General features: G+C 43.6%; 1 protein-coding gene across 9 annotated transcripts in view; it reads left to right on the top strand.

Annotated features, from left to right (window-relative positions):
• TNS1 (tensin 1) overlaps window positions 1–15298 on the top strand; it is a 673270-nt gene that overhangs the window by 239232 nt on the left and 418740 nt on the right. For all 9 annotated transcript variants that reach the window (XR_012245040.1, XM_073634389.1, XM_073634393.1 and 6 more), the window contains one exon: window positions 11157–11194. Coding sequence is in view for 8 of the 9 variants with exons in the window: in XM_073634389.1 (XP_073490490.1) it covers window positions 11157–11194 (38 nt within the window). In the remaining variant the exon portion in view is untranslated. The remainder of the gene's footprint in view (window positions 1–11156; window positions 11195–15298) is intronic.

Below are 15298 nucleotides of genomic sequence, written 5' to 3'. Positions count from 1 at the left end.
CTTTCCAGCAGCACTGTATATAATTCCTGTGTAATACCTCCCAACTTTTTGAGATGGGAATGAGGGACACCTATCAGCAAAAGCATGCAGGCATAGGACACACCCCATGCCACGCCCCTTTAAAGGAGAATTGTACAAAAAAAACAAGATTTGTTAAACCCACAAGTGCTTTTTTTTACCACTACTATTCCTTTATATTGGCTTTTGAAATTTACAAATGCAGCAATTTAGAAATCAGATGAAAGGTTTAGCGCTGGAAAACACTTTTTGATAGAAAAAAAGCATTTTATATACAACGATATAGATCAGACCAAAATGAGGGACAAATGAGGAGGAAATGGGGACAGAGGGACATTGCTCCAAATCAGGGACAGTCCCTCGAAATTGGGGACAGTTGGGAGCTATGGATGTATAATAATAATGTCGATCGAGGGAGTGAAGTTCCACTTTAAAATTCACAGTTGGATCGCAGTAGCGGCACTGGAGGATCATTCTGGTCCCATGCAGGCCTTGCTGGGAATTGTAGTCCTTTCATAGCCGTTAAGCTGCTGCTTGTACAAGCTTGTTGCGGAGGTCCGGCAGCGGTGGGGTTAATGCAGCTTTTCAGACCCATCTTTATCCCCCCCCCCATTTCCTATGATTAGGTGGAATGTTGTGATTCAATTATAACTCCTATTATGCCTGCGCTTTTCCCTCTCTTCTGCTGTATATGTGAAGAATTTCCTGGCGTCTGGCTGCACGTCACGTCACGGGGCCAATTCACATATTTCACATACATGTTAATCTCTGGCCACTGAGCCACTAATGCAGAACAGAAGGCCGCCACGGCCGGCACACCTGCCCCACATGACACGGGTCTCCTGAAAGGGGCCGAAAGGTTATCCCGCCCCCCCCTCTAGTCTATCATCCCAGGCCTCTGACTATTGCCGCTTTGGCCACTTGGTCACTTCCAGCCTGGGAGGGACAGGTCACGGGAAATGAAATGATATCACTGCTTACTAAAGCTGACCTCCGGAAGGTTTTACCCCTTCGTGACCAGGCCATTTTTTTTGCGATATGGCACTGCGTCGATTTGCGACGCTGTACCCAAACAAACTTGACGTCCTTTTTTTCCTACAAATAGAGCTTTCTTTTGGTGGTATTTGATCATCTCTGCGGTTTCTATTTTTTGCGCTATAAATAAATAAAAAAAAGAGCGACAATTTTGGAAAAAAAAATAAAAAATTGTACTTTTTGCTGTAATAAATAGCCTAATTTTCCCTCAGTTTAGGCTGATATGGATTCTTCTACATATTTTTGGTAATAAAAATGGCAATAATCGTATATTGATTGGTTTGCGCAAAAGTTATAGCGTCTACAAAATAGGGGATAGATTTATGGCATTTCTATTATTATTTTATTATTATTATTATCTTTTTTTTTTTTTTTTTTTAACTAGTAATGGTGGCGATCTGCGTTTTTTTTTTTATTGAGACTGTGACATTATGGCGGGCACATCGGACACTTTTGACACATTTTTAGGTCGATTGACAACTATACAGCGATCAGTGCTATAAAAATGCACTGATTACTGTATAAATGTCACTGGCAGGGAAGGAGTTAACACTAGGGGGCGATCAAGGGGTTTAACTGTGTTCCCTGTGTGTGTGTTCTAACTGCGGGGGATGGGACTGACTATAGGAGATGAGCGATCGTGGTTCCCAGCTCATAGGAACTCACAATCTTTTTTTCTTTTTTTTTTCTTACCTGCAAGGCAAAGGCATAATGTGCTAGCATGCATTGCACCCCCCCCCCCCCCCCAACCCTGATCAGATCAAACACACCTGCAAACCCATCATCCATTTTTCCATTGAAGTCACTTGGAATCAGATGACCTGCGTTTTTAATGTGTGTTTTCAAGTACATGTCAAACACAGGAAGACAAACCCTTAAAGTGTTTCTAAGGCCAAAACCTTTATTTATTTATTTTTTTCATTTTGAATAGTCCGGTTTTGTGCCAAGATCTGTTATCTAAGGGGTTTTTAAAGCCAAAACTTTTTTTTTCCTTAGTTTTGCACAGAATGTCGAAGGAGTGGGACCCCTGTCGCGTTTTTATTGCGGTTTGTGTTCCCGCTGGAGAGATTTCATACTCTCTCCTGACCCCTTACTCACTGACAACAACCTTCTTGACCCCTTACAGTCTGGCTTTCGCTTGCTACACTCCACTGAAACAGCCCTACTGAAGCTCACTAATGACCTATTAACTGCTAAAACCAATGGCCACGACTCCATAATCATACTGCTCGACCTCCCTGCAGCCTTTGATACTGTTGACCATCTCCTCAAAAAAAACTCCACTCTCTTGGCCTTCAAGAGTCCGCTCTCTCCTGGTTCTCCTCCTATCTACCACCGCGCTCCTTCAGTGTGACCTATAACTCTGTTTCCTCCTCTCCACTTCCTCTTTCTGTAGGGATAACTCAAGGTTTTGTCCTTAGACCCCTTCTCATTTCCATCTACACCTCCTTTCTTGGTCAGTTAATCAACTTCCATGGCTTCCAGTACCACCTCTATGCTGACCACACCCAGCTCCATCTCTCTACTCCACTCCTCACTCCTTCAGTCTCCTCTCGCATTACTAACTTACTAAGTGATATATCAACATGGATGTCGCACCACTTCCTCAAACTCAATCTTCCTAAAAGCCCACCTTTGAGTACTTGTCCTTGCGTGGGCATGTCTAACTTTTAAACTTTTAATTTCTAAATGTGTATATTTTGTAACCCAGCTTTTATGTATACTTAGGAACTTTTTTTATATGCATTTATGTATTTTGTATATGAATAAATTGTATCATATTGATCCAAGCGTTTGATCACGCGCCTTCCACCTCTTTTCTTCCACTTGGCCTTCTTCGGACCACCCCTGGTCAGTTTAGGCAGCAGGACACGCATGATCATCTTCTTCTATTTTTCTTCTTCTGTAAGTACTACCACACTCTACCAACAACGCCTTCACAAGCGCAGGAGTAATTCTTTCTTTGTCTACATTGTCACTTGACCTCCCTGCAGCCTTTGATACTGTTGACCATCTCCTCAAAAAACTCCACTCTCTTGGCCTTCAAGACTCCGCTCTCTCCTGGTTCTCCTCCTACCTATCACAGCGCTCCTTCAGTGTGACCTATAACTCTGTTTCCTCCTCTCCACTTCCTCTTTTTGTAGAGATACCTCAATGTTCTGTCCTCAGACCCCTTCTCATCTCCATTTACACCTCCTTTCTTGGTTGGTTAATCAACTCCAATGCCTTCCAGTACCGCCTCTATGCTGACGACACCCAACTCCATCTCTCTACTCCACACCTCACTCCTTCAGTCTCCTCTTACATTACTAACTTACTAACTGATATATCAACATGGATGTCACACCACTTCCTCAAACTCATTCTTCCTAAAACTGAGCTCATAAATTTTCCTCCAGCCCGACTTCTCCATCAAGATCAATAATACAACCATCAGTCCAACCCCTCATGCCAAGGTATTAGGTGTAATCCTAGACTCTGACCTATCCTTTCAGCCCCAAATCCAATCACTATCCAAATCATCCAGACTTCACCTTCGACACATCTCCAAAATACGCCCCTTTCTAACGGTTGACACCACTAAGCAACTTATTCACTCCCTCGTTATCTCTCGCCTTGACTATTGTAACTCCCTCCTCTTGAGGGCCTACCTCTCCAAGTTATCCCCTCCTCAGTCTATCACGAATGCCGCTGCCAGACTCCTCCACCTTACCCACTGTTCAGTGTCCGCCACTCCTCTCTGCCAATTTGTATATTGGAGATTGTGGGATTTTTTGGGTGCATATTAAATCAATAGTAAAAATTAATAAAAAAGTATACATTTTATTAATACATAAAAACAACGCAGTTGCACTAGAAAAAGACTCCTACAGTACAGTCCTTAAAGGTACAGAATGATGGTGTGGTTCCCAACATGTTTCGCCCTAAATTTGGGGCTTCCTCAGGGGGCGCTGTGCAAATGAATATCGGAGCCTTCCCAAAATATATTGCAATTGATAATGGTTCTGGTGGTCAACCAGACACCATAAGACCAAAGACCAGACTGAAGGCAATCACAGGAGGCATGAAAGGACCAGAGAGTCTAGTTTGAAAAAAAAGGTGAACAACGAGGATGAGGAAACTCCTATTTGGGGACACTCGGCACATGATCTGAGGTCCTGTAGGGAGTATGTTTTTCTCCTCGCGGTTTCCAGCTGCCAGTCCTCTCTGTCAATCCTTCCACTGGCTTTCCATTGCCCAACGAATAAAATTCAAAATGCTAACAATAACCTACAAAGCCATTCACAGTTCTGCCCCGAGCTACATCAACAATCTTGTCTCCAAATATCACCCAAACCGTCCTCTCAAGACCTCCTGCTCTCTAGCTCCCTTGTCTCCTCCTCCCAATGCTCATCTCCAGGATTTCTCCAGAGCCTTTCCCATCCTCTGGAACTCACTACCCCCAAATCTGTCCAGCTATCTCCTACTCTGTCCACTTTTAGGCGATCCCTGAAAAACTCATCTCTTCAGGGTGGCCTATCCTTTGCTTTTGGGTTTAATATCGCGTTATAATCAAATGAAATTTCGAAATGCCTTTCATCAGGTTCATCGAATGTTCAGAGTATTTTCATACAAATTTTTGTACAATGATTTCCTTTTAAAATATGGAACATCAACCAAGCAAACAATCAATTTTTATTAACCACATGATGACCGCACTTTAGCTGAGTTACGACTACAGCACGGCTGGCTAGTTCTTGGAGGGCGTCATATGACAGCGTGCTGTGATCCCGCCCACTGCGGGGCGCAGGCAGCTCCCTCTGTGATTGCAGTGTCCGGAGGACACTGCTGATTACAGATTGAGGTCAAGAGCAAATCGGCAGCTCTTTACCACGTGATCAGCTTTGTCCAATCACAGCTGATCACGGACGTAAATAGAAGCTGGTTATCGGCACCCCTTAACCGGCTTCTCTAATAGGGACATCTACACTGATTATCAGTGCAGTCCCAACAGTGCCCACCAGAGCTGCCAATCTGTGCCCATTAGTGCCTCCTCCTCAGTGCCGCCTATCAGTGTCCATCAGTTCCTATTAGTGCCCATCAGTGCCTCCTCAGTGCCGCCTCATCAGCGCCCGTCGGTGCCCACCAGTGCTGCCTATCAGTGTCCATCAGTTCCTATTAGTGCCCATCAGTGCCTCCTCCTCAGTGCCGCCTCATCAGCGCCCATCAGTGCCACCTCCTCAGTGCCCACCAGTGCCGCCTATCAGTGTCCGTCAGTGACTATTAGTGCCCATAAGTGCCTCCTCCTCAGTGCCGCCTCATCAGTGAAAGAGGAAAAAAATACCTGTTTGCAAAATTTTATAAGAAACTATGAAAAATAATTTTTTTTTCAAATTTTTCAGTCTTCATTTATTTAGCAAAAAAGAAAAACCCCACTGTTGAATAAATATCACCAAAAGAAAGCTCTATTTGTGTGAAAAAAATGATAAAAATTTCATATGGTTACAGTGTTGCACGACCGCACAATTGTTATTCAAACGGTGAAAGTGCAGAAAGCTGAAATTTTGGCCTGGGCAGGAATGGGGGTATAAGTGCCCGGTAGGCAAGTGGTTAAAGACTCTCAAGAAAAGGTTTAATAAGAATTTGAAAATACATTTGAGTTCCCCTTTAAGATTTTGCTCAGATCCCCTCATCAAGGGGGGGGGGGGAGTGTTCCTTATAATAACAGAAGGTAATAAGATGTCCCGCGTTTCGTAGAATTGGTGCGTCTGTTCTGAAATTGCAGGAAGTTCGCTGTGTACACGGCACCCCTGAAATTGCTGGCGCCCGCTCTGCGGCTCATGTGGGGGGGTGGGGGATGGGGGGGGGGGTTGGTTGGTTGCCGCAGAGTCATGAAAGGCGAGCTGAGCCCAACCTAACCCAAACGTGTTACTTCCTGTGCTAAATCCCCCCGCGTTAGGCCAGGTGCACCGAGCGCAGCGGGCACAATGACTGGATTGTACAGGACGGCGCTCTGCCTGGCCTGGGGGGGGGTGCAATTATTGGGACCTTCGTGGAAAATCCTCCGACACTCCCCAAAATGTGTTTTCATTAGATGTTGAAAGTTTGGAACAGGATTGGGTGGTGCCAATAAAACACCGTTTTTATTTGGGTGAGGAGGATGGGGGGGGGGGGGGGGGGGGTTCACGATGAAGTTGATAACTCAACTCAAATATTGCTTTTTAACATCATTTAAAAAGTATCGTTACCATAGAATGAAAAAACGAAAAGTCAGCAGAAATAAATACTGTGGCTGCTGACCTTTAACGACTCGCCGACCGCATAACTTTGTTGTGCGGTAGCAGAGCGGCTCTCCTGCGCCGGATCACATACCTAGTACATACCTAGTACGTGATCCAGGAGTTCTGGGTAGGGGGTGCGAGCCCGGGCCACTGGTGCCACGCCTGTACTGTGATTTGACACAGAACATGCCGATCACCTGGTGCCAGCCAATAGATGTTCGCTGGCACCTGCTGTTTTGAAGGGGCAAAAAAAAAAATCCATCCCTTCCCTTAGTGAAAGCAGCACACAAAAACACTGGTTAGGCACAAATTTAACACTTTGATGGCCCTTGATGTTTAACCCCTTCCCAGCCAGCAACACACACACACACACACAATACAAAAATCCAGTATACATACAGTTAGGTCCATATATATTTGGACACAGGCACACTTTTCATATTTTTGGCCACCAACATAAAATTTAAATTAAACAATCCAAATAAATGTGAAGTGCAGACTTTCAGCTTTAATTCAAGGGGTTGAACATAAATGTCAAGTACAAATTTTAGAAACTGCAACCATTTTTATACACAGCCCCCCCCCCCCCTCATTTTCAGGGGCTCAAATGTAATTGGACAAATGAATATAATCCTAAATCAAATGTTAGTTTATAATATTTTGTTGAGAATTCTTTACTGGCAATGACTGCCTGAAGTCTGGAACCCATGGACATTACCAAAGACTGGGTTTCCTCCTTTCTGATGCTTTGCCAGGCTCTAACTGCAGCTGTCTTCAGTTGTTCTTTGTTTGTGGGTCTTTCTGCCTTTAGTTTTGCCTTCAGCAAGTGAAATGCTCATGTGGTTGAGATAAGTTAACTGACTCGGCCATTGCAGAATATTCCACTACTTTTCCTTCAAAAGCTCCTGGGTTGCTTTTGCAGTGTGTTTTGGATCATTGTCCATCTGTACTGTGAAGCGCCTTCCAATAAACTTTCTGCATTTGGCTGAATCTGGGCTGACAGTATATCTCTAAACACTGCAGAATTCATGTGGCTGCTTCTGTCTTCTGTCACATCATCAATAAACACCAATGACCCAGTGCCACTGGAAGCCATGCATGCCCATACCATCACACTGCAAGCTCCACCATGTGACCACAGATGACGTTGTGTGCTTTGGATCATGAGCTGTTCCAAGCCTTCTCCACGCTTTTTTCTTCCCGTCATTCTGGCAGATTAGTCTTGGTTTCATCCATCCAAAGAATACTTTTCCAGAACTGGTCTGGTTTTTTTAGATGTTTTTTGGCAAAGTCTAATCTGGCTTTTCTATTCTTCAGGCCTATGAATGGTTTGCACCTTGTGGTGAACCCTCTGTATTTGCTCTCGTGAAGTCTTCTCTTGATTGTAGACTTTGACAATGATACGCCCACCTCCTGGAGAGTCCCCTTCACTTGTCTGGATGTTGTGAATGGGTTTTCTTTACCATAGAGAGAATCCTGCGATCATCCACCGTTGTCTTCCGTGGACGTCCAGGACTTTTTATGTTGCTGAGCTCACCAGTGTGTTCTTCTTTCATCAGGATGTACCAAACTGTTGATTTGGCTACTCCTAATGTTGCTGCTATCTCTCTGATGGGTTTGTTTAGTTTTTGAAGCCTTGCAATTATTATATTATTATTATACAGGTTTTATAAAGTGCCAACAGTTTGCGCAGTGCTTAACAAAATAAAGACAAACATTACAGTTACATTACAATTTGGTACAAGAGGAATCGGAGGGCCCTGCTCATTAGAGCGTACAATCTAAAAAAATGGCCTGTTTCACTTGCATGGACAGCTCCTTTGAATGCATGATGTAGGTTCACAGCAATAGATTCCAAATGCAAATACCACACTAATGCTGGCCAGACACTATACGAAAAATCGGTCGAAATTCGGTCATTTAGACACTTCGTCTCCCTGAAGAAGCATACAGCGAAACATGTCGGGATAATGTGCAATGTTTCTTTCAACTTGACCTGTTTGTTATGACCACCACTCATATGAATCCCTGCCTACCTCTCTATTGATAAATGTTTATATGTGCCTTTTTTAAAATTTATTAAAAATTTAATTTTTATATTTTTGTTACAATCTTCCCTCATCATTATTTGGTTACATTGCACCGTTAAAATCCCTTTTTCCTTTCCTCACTTGAGATATTATAACTTAAGTATGTTTAAGGAAAATACCTGGAAAAGATCTAAAATTGTGCCTGTGTCCAAAATATATATGGACCTAACTGTATATCCCATAGTTTTGTAGACGCTGCAACGTTTGTGCAAACCAATCAATATACGCTTATTGGGATGTAGCAGAATATATTGCCCTAAATGTATAAAGAAATTCGATTCTTTTATTTATTTATTTATTTTTTTTCGATGTGTATTATAGCAGGGTCCTGTCTGGTTCTGCCTGTTGACAGACTCAACAAGAACTTGGGATTATTATGTTACTGGAAGTCATGTTCAGTCGGGAAGTGTTGAGCGACTGCCAAGAGAATTTGGGATTCCTGAGAAAGCAGAGCCGTCATTTGAATACAACAGGTAGAAACGTTTCGTCTCGTCCCCCCCCCGGTCATCTGGATAGCGGAGGATTTGATCCTGAGCTTTGTCAGGTACATCGTCAGGACGGCCTCTCCCGGATCTATGTACATCCCAGGCTGGATCTTGTGCTCTAGATCTTTGTTGTCTGATCTGCCATAGTTTGTTTATTTGCAAGGTTTTCTATAATTCACACATCTGCTTTCAAAATGAAACGTCCTGCTGAAGAGAACTTTCCTCTGTGTGCCTCTCTGAAACTAGTTTCTCTTTATTTTGTGCCTCACTTTCACGTCTGTAAAGCAGATACAGCTTAGAGTGGCAATCAAACGCAGTGGTGGTATATTTATTTTTTTTTTTGGGGGGGGGGGAAACTAGCCACCTGCCACCAAGTTTTATTGGCAGGACCATATACATTTTAGCATTGCCAAGAAGGGTATGAATTACGTCTTCAAACATTATTATGGGTAAAAAATTATATCAGTGTGTAGCGCCCTGCTCCTGTTGACCAAGCACTTGCATGTAAATTTAGTGGGTATCTGTTCTGTATGTAGTTCAGATTTAATATTATGGCTAAATCAGCTTCTGTTCCAGCATTGGCTGTGTTGCGTGCAGTTCCACACTGTCGTCTGTAGGTGTCGTCGTCTCCACAGGGCAGTGTTGGAAGAGCAACAGGCTAAAGTGTGTTGAGTGCTCTTTTTTCTTGGAAACAGCCGTGGGGGTGGTTCGCCGCTGTGCATTCTGGGAGAGGGTACTTAAGGAGCAGAGGACATTTTTTCTCTCGCTTGCCTCCTGCCCCTCCTGGCCTAAGGTATGTGGTGACTTTTCTCCTGCCTTAGGGCCACGCTGGCCTGAGGCTATAAGTAGGCCCAGAATCCTGTCTGGGGCCTACTACCGCAGAGGTGGTCCTTTAGGCTGTCTTGCCTGTTAGGAAGAAGGCGAGCCAAGCTGAAGAGATCCAGTGAAGGGACCTTTGCTGAAGAGAACCAGGATGAAGGCTGGTCTCTCCGGAGGGCCTGGTAACTAACTTGGAGGACACACCTATAACTAACCAACCTACAGCACAGTACTGCCGGGTCGGTTTAAAGGTTCTGGTACTGTGTAATCGTGCAACTAATTCTAAATCCTGTGGCAGAGGATTGTTCAACCATTTTTGTTCTTATCAAGTCTGTGGCAGAGACTTTTCGTCTGTGCGTCATTCCGGCTGTTGGGTCAGTGAGAGAGGCCTATCCGGGTGGGCAAAGATCTGTTGACTGAAGGTGTACTTGTCTTCAGGATCTCAAATTCCTGAGTGATCTGCATAAGGTATCTGAACTTCCCCTGCAACTCCTCTTCTACCTCTTTACTGCTACTTCATTTAAAAGTGTTAAGTGACTGGTGCATACATTGGCGACCGCCAAGCCTAATACAGACTCTAAGCTCCGGACATGGTGAAACTACAGGTAAGGGGTGACGGAGAAGACCCAAAAATATTCAGCAGCTCCTTCGGGGGTTAGTGCTACAAGTGTATAGCCCCCTTGTCCTAAACAGGGGCTACTATGTCAATTTAGTTTTTGGCTGGGCTGTAATTAGACTGGCCGTATAGTTTTTCGCCTGGTTTTAGGGTGATATGTAGATTACCGCTAATGTGGACAACACCATTCTCAAAGGATATGTAAACCCAACACTTCATATTCCTGAGATGTGCCTGCTGTACCATGAACTTGTATGAAAAAGTATCCGGTTCTGTTTGTATTGCTTCCTTTTTGTGTGAAATCTCTGGTGTACCTGCCAGTCCTTCTGCTTTCCTAATAAAAACTGACCACACCAGGCATGACAGCACAGACTGTGGTGAGTTCTCTAGCTGTGCTGGGAACTCAGCCTGGTCTCCTCCAATGATCGAAGTTATGCTGACACGCCCCACCCCCTGCACAACCATTCACTGGAAAGACCAGTGCGTTGCTGTTTCTCCTCCCCCCAGCTCTCTGGGCTCCATAGGTAGGTGAGAACAGAGGGAATGTGAACAATTCTGTAGGGGGGAAAAAAAAGGGTATTTCTAATGTGTATATTTGGTGTGTGTGTGTGTGTGTGTGTGTGTGTATATATATATATATATATATATATATATATATATATATATATATATATATATAATTATATATGTGTGTGTGTGTATATATATATATATATATATATATATATATATATATATATATATATATATATATATATATATATATATATATATATATAATTTATTTATTATTTTTTTTATCTAAAATTGATTTCTCTTTTTCTACTTTCAGTTTGTCATCTGTCATGTCACCGCAAATGTGAAGCCAAGGTAAGATGTGTTTTATTTATTTTTTTTTTTACCTAATTGATGGAGAACATTTATTTTCGGTAAGCTGCAAACTGCAGTCGTTTTATTCTAGCCGATCGCAAGTCATCATTTTGAGGTCTGGCTTCAGTGAATTGACATCCGATTTGTTGGGTAGGGTTGCCGTACTTTGTACCCCATCTTGGCTCGGTTGTGTTGCACCCTCCTTTCTCCGTGTGTTCCCGCAGCAAGCTGCAGGAGCTGCCACTTCTGTCGTCAAAGCTTTTAAAAGAGAACCAAAGACACGGATGACCTTTCCACCTCATTATTAATGGTTAATGTAGCGTGCCCCCATCCATAATGCTCAGACATAGAATCATCTGTTTTGTTTAGCAGAGTCGGTATGTTTTTCATTAAGTATTTATCAAGTACATGAGTCAGACAGACAGGAGTCATATTTAGGGAGACCATAGGATCTCATGGAGAGGTGTCTAAAGGGAGAACGGTCCTGGGTGCCCATAGCGGCCAATAAGAGTTTCCCTTTCACGTCTGTGGCACAATATGGGAGAGTTAAAGGTTTCTGCAGTTAACATAGACTGGTTTTTGGTCGGAAAGCTATTTGGAGGCAGCCATACAAAACCTCCAATTGACTGAGCCATGGCCACGTGCTACTATGGCGTGGTTGGCCATTGCTTAACAGATAGGCTTAGTTTTAGCCATATGCTCAAAATGACTTCCTCTGCTGTGTATTGATATAAGACACACTTCAAGTCCTGAATTATGGTTGCCCCACACACTTCTGCTAAGGTATTCTGGAGCAGACCTGCAGTGGGATAGTCTTAAGTGGTTAACCGTGCATCTCCCTCCACATGATGTTGGATGCTCCTATATTGGAAGGAAGCAGAACAGTGTCCACCTATGAGGAGCAAAGTCCTAGTATAATATAAATCCTGAAAGCGGGACTATACTAGAATGAGTTTGATGTTACAAGTAGAAGAGGTGTCGTAGAAACATTTCTTGCAGTGTTTAGTTTTTTTTTTCCTCAACTACTGTTTCCTTTCTACCAAATAATGTTGTATGCTCCTATAATGGAAGGAAACAGAACAGTGTCCGCCCATGAGGAGCAAACTCCTAATTCATCTTGAAGGCAGGACTGTACTTAAATGCGATGTCAAGTAGGAGAAGAGGTGCAATAGAAACATTTTTTGCAGTGTCCATGCAGTTTGGTGATCTTTTCTCAGCTACTGTTTCCTAATTATCACATGATGTTGGATGCTCCTATAATGGAAGGAAGCAGAACAGTGTCTGCCCATGAGGAGCAAACTCCTAAGCATCCGATGTCACAAGTAGGAGAAGAGGCGCCACAGAAAATTTTCTTGCAGTGGCTTGGCAGTTTGGTGACTTTTTCTCAGCTACTACTCTTTCCTTTTTACCACATAATGTTGGATGCTCCTATAATGGAAAGAAGCAGAATAGTGTCCTCCCATGAGGCGCAAACTCCTAAGCATCTGATGTCACACAAGTAGGAGAAGAGGTGTTGTAGAAACATTTCTTGTAGTGTCTTGGCAGTTTGGTGACTTTTTCTCAGCTACTGTGTTTTTGTAATTACCACATGATGCGCCTATCATGGAAAGAAGCAGAATAGTGTCCGCCCATGAGGAACAATTTGCTAATTGATCCTGAAGGCAGAACTATACTAGAAAGCGTCTGATTTCACAAGTAGGATGTTGTAAAAACATTTTGAGCATTGTCTAGGCAGTTTGGGACTTTTTCTCAGGTACTGTTTCCTTTTTACCACATAATGTTGGATGCTCCTATAATGGAAAAAAGCAGAACAGTGTCTGCCCACGAGGAGCAAACTCCTAAGATTCTGATGTCACAAGTAGGAGAAGAGGTGTCGTAGAAACATTTCTTCCAGTGTCCTGGCAGTTTGGTGACTTTTTCTTAGCTACCGTTGTTTCCTAATTACCACATGATGTTGGATGCTCCTATCATGGAAGGAAGTAGTGTCTGACCATGAGGAGCAAACTCTTAAGCGTCTGATGTCACAAGTAGGAGAAGAGGTGCCATAGAAACATTTCTTGCAGTGTCTAGTTCAGTGACTTTCTCTTAACTACGGTTTCCTTTTTACCAAATACTGTTGGATGCTCCTATAATGGAAGGAAGCAGAACAGTGTCTGCCCATGAGGATCAAACTCCTAATTCACCCTGAAGGCAGGACCATACTAGAAAGCTTCTGATATCACAAGTAGGAGAAGAGGTGACGTAGAAACATTTCGTAAAGTGTCTTGACAGTTTGTTGATTTTTTCTTAGCTACTGTGGAGCTACTGTGGTTTCTTAATTACCACAGGATGTTGGATGCTCGTATAATAGAAGGAAGCTGAACAGTGTCTGCCCATGAGGACCAAACTTCTAAACATCTGATTTCACAAGTAGGAGAGAAGGTGCTATAGAAACATGTCTTGCAGTGTCTAGGCAGTTTGGTGACTTTTTCTCATCTACTGTTGTTTACTATTCACATGCAAAGCCACTGTTCCAACCAGCTCCGTTCTCAACTCCCACAGTACTGGCTCTACCTGTTGCAAAGCACCAAAATCTTTCAGTACATCAAGCAGCTGTGCATGTTCATGGTGAGATTTTTTTATTTATCGAAAACCCTAGGGTTCCTCCAGAGATTGCTAAGGGTTCCTTGAGCTGTGGCTGATTGACCCCCCCCCCCCAGCCCCATCTGATGGTGCCTGCATAATTCTGGGACCAGCGCCACTTGGCAGAGTCAGCAACATGACACCAAAAATATTTGTAGCTACCTGTAGGGAGTTGCAATCTTCCTACTGACCACCGTTGTAAGAGCCATTTTCCCTTGACCCCCACTGAATTGGTTTTAGTAATGGTTCCCTGAGATCTGAAAACGGTTTTTAAGGGTTCCTCTAGGGCAGGCGTGGTAAACTCCTTTTCATTGTGGGCCTCATTACCAGTATGGTTACCATCAAAGGGGCCGATTGTATCTGGAGTGCGCCATGTACAGAGTGCAGGGTTCAGGGGTGCATTACGTATAGATTGCAGGGTTTAGGGGTGCGTTATGTACAGATTGCAGGGTTTAGGGGTGCGTTATGTACAGATTCCAGGTTTTTGGGGTGCGTTATGTACAGAGTGCAGGTTTCATTGGGTGCATTATGTAGGGAGTGCAGGGTTCAAGGGTGTGCTGTGTACAGGGTTCAGGGGTGTGCCGTGTACAGAGTGCAACCTCAACCCCAACCCCCCCAAAACTTTCTCGCGTCTCTGTCTTCTACCTGACCTGCCTCTAAAAAAACTATGAAATGGTATAGGTCTTTAATGGTTGCCCCTAGTAATCCCAAAGAAGGAAAAAAAAATAGTTAACAACATGATAAATTGTTTAAAAACATATATTAAGAAGCATATCCAAAATTATTATACACGGTGCATATATGTAGCATCCTCCCATAATCAGACTGGTAACAGACCTAAAAAATAGTCAGAGAATCGTAAATAACGTATTTCTTGGATCTACGTGGATCTTCCATATCCGAGGTGATCAGAGGGTCACTGTACCAAGGAATCTCTACGCATTTCGCTTACAGCTTCCTCAGGGGATCCTATTGGTACCAAGTCTAGATGGGGAACATGGAGCGCAGCACCAAGGGGAGCCGTACACAATGTAGCCAGCGAAAGAAACTCGCCCTAGGGGCACACTTGAAAGGGCCACTAATAGATGAACATAAAGTTAGAGTAGAACCATGCCGTCCTCGTTAGATTTATAGTCCCATAAAAGAGTAGTCCTCTGATGTATTGTGTGTTTGGTTCAAGACTATGCTTCTGTAGCGGCAGGTTCTCTTTAACATTCAACCCATGACTTTGCTGTACTTCTCGAGGTTCTGTGATTTAAGAAGCCTTACCTCACCCAGGCCACATTCCTGCTCTGGACACGCCGCCCGGGCCCTGTCCTGTGAACCGGCTCACAAGGCCTCCAGTGTCTCGCCACTGACATTGCTGGCATCTGGTCAATGTTACGGGAGATGGCGGCACTCTGCAGGTTATAAGAGAGACCAAGAAGGGGGCCAGGCGGGTATTATGCTTCCAAACACAGGGGCCGTTCAGGAGAGTCTACA

Source organism: Aquarana catesbeiana, linkage group LG06 (assembly GCF_042186555.1).
Source record: "Aquarana catesbeiana isolate 2022-GZ linkage group LG06, ASM4218655v1, whole genome shotgun sequence".
Taxonomy (NCBI): Eukaryota; Metazoa; Chordata; class Amphibia; order Anura; family Ranidae; genus Aquarana; species Aquarana catesbeiana.
The sequence above is the reverse complement of the archived record's forward strand: the minus strand, read 5'-3'. Positions and strand labels throughout refer to the sequence as shown.